Here is a 3,719-nt window from a genome sequence, read left to right as displayed (position 1 = left end):
CCAACTCTGCCGTTAAGCTGGAGGGGTGTTCTAATATCATCTACTGTATATATAAACATTTAATTAACGTAGATTAACCCGTCCTCTTAGTAACTTATAACAATTTAGAACGACGGAATATTGTTTACATTTATGAGATAAACGTTTGTGTATGTACGTATGTATGCGTGGTGTGTGTGGTGTGTGGTGGTGGTGGTGGTGGGAGGGGTGTACGTGGCGACTTGGTATCGCCCACAACGCGTCTCGCTTGACCCACGTGTTAGCCGCTAAAAGCGGCAACTGAGTTCACCCTTAACGATTTATCTCCTATCTCATAAAACAAATAAACTCGCTAGGATTACGGCGCCTTTCACGGCGGGTTGGTGGGTGAAGATTCTGAAGGTTTTTGTGCGCCGGCAAAAATAAAATGTCGGTCCAGAAGGAGTTGCCGTGGCGTCGGCTTTCTTCGGTCGGCTTCAGCGTCTACAGCGCCCGGGAGATCAGGTCAGGCGAGGCCGAGGCTCCGCTACGGTGTTAGGCCTCGGGTGCGGAGCGCGCTCTTAAAATTAATTTACTAACGCGGGGTGGAGTGGGTGAGTGGGTGGGTGGGTGGAAGAGTGGGTGAGTGGGTGGGTGGAAGAGTGGGTGAGTGGGTGGGTGGAAGAGTGGGTGGGTGGAAGAGTGGGTGGGTGGAAGAGTGGGTGGGTGAGTGGAAGAGTGGGTGGGTGAGTGGAAGGGTGGGTGGGTGAGTGGAAGGGTGGGTGACTGAGTGAGTAGGTGAGTGAGTAGGTGAGTGAGTGAGTGCATGAGTGAGTGAGTGGGTGAGTGAGTGGGTGAGTGAGTGAGTGGGTGGATGGGTGAGTGGGTGGGTGGGTGGATGGGTGAGTGGGTGGGTGGGTGGGTGGAAGAGTGGGTGAGTGGGTGGAAGAGTGGGTGGATGAGTGGAAGGGTGGGTGGGTGAGTGGGTGAGTGGAAGGGTGAGTGGGTGAGTGAGTGAGTGAGTGGGTGGAAGGGTGGGTGAGTGGGTGGGTGGGTGAGTGAGTGGGTGCGTGGTGAGTGAGTGGGTGCGTGGTGAGTGAGTGAGTGGTGGGTGAGTGGTGAGTGAGTGGTGGGTGAGTGGGTGGGTGGGTGAGTGGGTGGGTGAGTGGGTGAGTGGGTGGGTGAGTGGGTGGGTGAGTGGGTGGGTGGGTGGGTTAGTGAGTGAGTGGGTGAGTGAGTGAGTAGGTGAGTGAGTGGGTAGTGAGTGGGTGGGTGAGTGAGTGAGTGAGTAGGTGAGTGAGTGAGAGTGTGTGAGTGGTTGTATGGGCGACTTATATTGGTTGAGTTTGGAGTATCCCTCCCTCCCCCTCCCCACCTTACAGGGAGCTGAGCGTCAAGGAGGTGACCAGCCCCGTCGTGATGGACGCTCTGGGCAACGCGGCCCCCGATGGCCTCTACGATTCAGCCATGGGGCCCGCTCAGTCAAGGGACGTCTGCTCCACGTGCCGACTGGGATACTCTCACTGCCCCGGCCACCTGGGCCACGTGGAGCTGCCCCTGCCCGTGTACAACCCCCTGTACTTTCACGTGAGTGGTGGTGGTGGGTGGTGGTGGTGGTGGTGGGGAGAGATGGGTGAGTGGATGGGTGAGTGGGTGAGTGAGTGAGTGGGTGGGTGAGTGAGTGGGTGGATGGATGAGTGGGTGAGTGGGTGAGTGAGTGAGTGGGTGAGTGAGTGGGTGAGTGAGTGGGTGAGTGGATGGGTGAGTGAGTGGGTGAGTGGATGGGTGAGTGAGTGAGTGAGTGGGTGAGTGGATGGGTGAGTGAGTGGATGGGTGAGTGAGTGAGTGAGTGGGTGAGTGAGTGGGTGGGTGAGTGGGTGAGTGAGTGAGTGGATGGGTGAGTGAGTGGGTGAGTGAATGAGTGAGTGAGTGGGTGAGTGAGTGAGTGGATGGGTGAGTGAGTGAGTGAGTTGAGGGTGAGTGAGTCTGCTCCACGTGCCGACTGGGATACTCTCACTGCCCCGGCCACCTGGGCCACGTGGAGCTGCCCCTGCCCGTGTACAACCCCCTGTACTTTCACGTGAGTGGTGGTGGTGGGTGGTGGTGGAGATGGGGAGAGATGGGTGAGTGGATGGGTGAGTGGGTGAGTGAGTGGGTGGGTGGGTGAGTGAGTGGGTGGATGGATGAGTGGGTGAGTGGATGAGTGAGTGAGTGAGTGGGTGAGTGAGTGGGTGAGTGAGTGGGTGAGTTGAGGGTGAGTGAGTGGGTGAGTGGATGGGTGAGTGAGTGAGTGAGTGGGTGGGTGAGTGAGTGGGTGGATGGATGAGTGGGTGAGTGGATGAGTGAGTGAGTGAGTGGGTGCGTGAGAGGGTGAGTGAGTGAGTGAGTGGGTGAGTGAGTGGGTGAGTTGAGGGTGAGTGAGTCTGCTCCACGTGCCGACTGGGATACTCTCACTGCCCCGGCCACCTGGGCCACGTGGAGCTGCCCCTGCCCGTGTACAACCCCCTGTACTTTCACGTGAGTGGTGGTGGTGGGTGGTGGAGATGGGGAGAGATGGGTGAGTGGATGGGTGAGTGGGTGAGTGAGTGAGTGGATGGGTGAATGGGTGAGTGGGTGAGTGAGTGAGTGGGTGAGTGAGTGAGTGGGTGAATGGATGGGTGAGTGAGTGAGTGGGTGGGTGAGTGAGTGAGTGGGTGGGTGAGTGGATGAGTGAGTTGAGGGTGAGTGAGTGAGTGAGTTGAGGGTGAGTGAGTGAGTTGAGGGTGAGTGAGTGAGTGAGAGGGTGAGTGAGTGAGTGAGAGGGTGAGTGAGTGAGTGGGTGGGTGAGTGAGTGTGTGGGTGGGTGAGTGAGTGAGTGAGAGGGTGAGTGAGTGAGTGAGAGGGTGAGTGAGTGAGTGGGTGGGTGAGTGAGTGTGTGGGTGGGTGAGTGAGTGAGTGAGAGGGTGAGTGAGTGAGTGAGAGGGTGAGTGAGTGAGTGGGTGAGTGGGTGAGTGTGTGGGTGGGTGAGTGGATGGGTGAGTGAGTGGGTGAGTTGAGGGTGAGTGAGTCTGCTCCACGTGCCGACTGGGATACTCTCACTGCCCCGGCCACCTGGGCCACGTGGAGCTGCCCCTGCCCGTGTACAACCCCCTGTACTTTCACGTGAGTGGTGGTGGTGGTGGAGGTGGGGAGAGATGGGTGAGTGGATGGGTGAGTGGGTGAGTGAGTGGGTGAGTGGATGGGTGAGTGAGTGAGTTGGTGAGTGGATGGGTGAGTGAGTGAGTGGGTGAGTGGATGGGTGAGTGAGTGGGTGAGTGGATGGGTGAGTGGGTGGGTGAGTGAGTGAGTGAGTGGATGGGTGAGTGGGTGGGTGAGTGGATGGGTGAGTGAGTGGGTGAGTGGGTGAGTGAGTGGGTGGGTGAGTGAGTGGGTGAGTGAGTGAGTTGAGGGTGAGTGGGTGAATGGGTGGGTGGGTGGGTGAGTGAGTGGGTGAGTGGATGGGTGAGTGAGTGAGTGAGTTGAGGGTGAGTGAGTGAGTGAGTGGGTGCGTGAGTGGGTGAGTGAGTGAGTGAGTGGGTGAGTGGATGAGTGAGTTGAGGGTGAGTGAGTGGGTGAGTGAGTGAGTGGGTGAGTGAGTGGGTGGGTGGGTGAGTGAGTGGGTGAGTTGAGGGTGAGTGAGTGGGTGAGTTGAGGGTGAGTGAGTGGGTGAGTTGAGGGTGAGTGAGTCTGCTCCACGTGCCGACTGGGATACTCTCACTGCCCCGGCCACCTGGGCCACGTGG

The 3,719-nt window shown here is 58.1% G+C and overlaps 1 protein-coding gene across 1 annotated transcript in view; it reads left to right on the top strand.

The window, feature by feature from the left end:
* The first annotated feature begins 227 nt into the window (after positions 1-227).
* Positions 228-3,719, top strand: part of LOC142923467 (DNA-directed RNA polymerase I subunit RPA1-like) — a 40,521-nt gene continuing 37,029 nt past the window's right edge. Inside the window, exons 1-2 of the mRNA XM_076064596.1 lie at positions 228-483; positions 1,341-1,617. Of these exons, the coding sequence (XP_075920711.1) occupies positions 407-483; positions 1,341-1,617 (354 nt within the window). The 5' untranslated portion in view covers positions 228-406. The remainder of the gene's footprint in view (positions 484-1,340; positions 1,618-3,719) is intronic.

This window comes from Petromyzon marinus, unplaced genomic scaffold (assembly GCF_048934315.1).
Source record: "Petromyzon marinus isolate PM22_M1 ecotype Great Lakes invasive population unplaced genomic scaffold, UKy_Petmar_22M1.pri1.0 PM_Scaffold_54, whole genome shotgun sequence".
NCBI classification, from domain to species: Eukaryota; Metazoa; Chordata; class Hyperoartia; order Petromyzontiformes; family Petromyzontidae; genus Petromyzon; species Petromyzon marinus.
The sequence above is the reverse complement of the archived record's forward strand: the minus strand, read 5'-3'. Positions and strand labels throughout refer to the sequence as shown.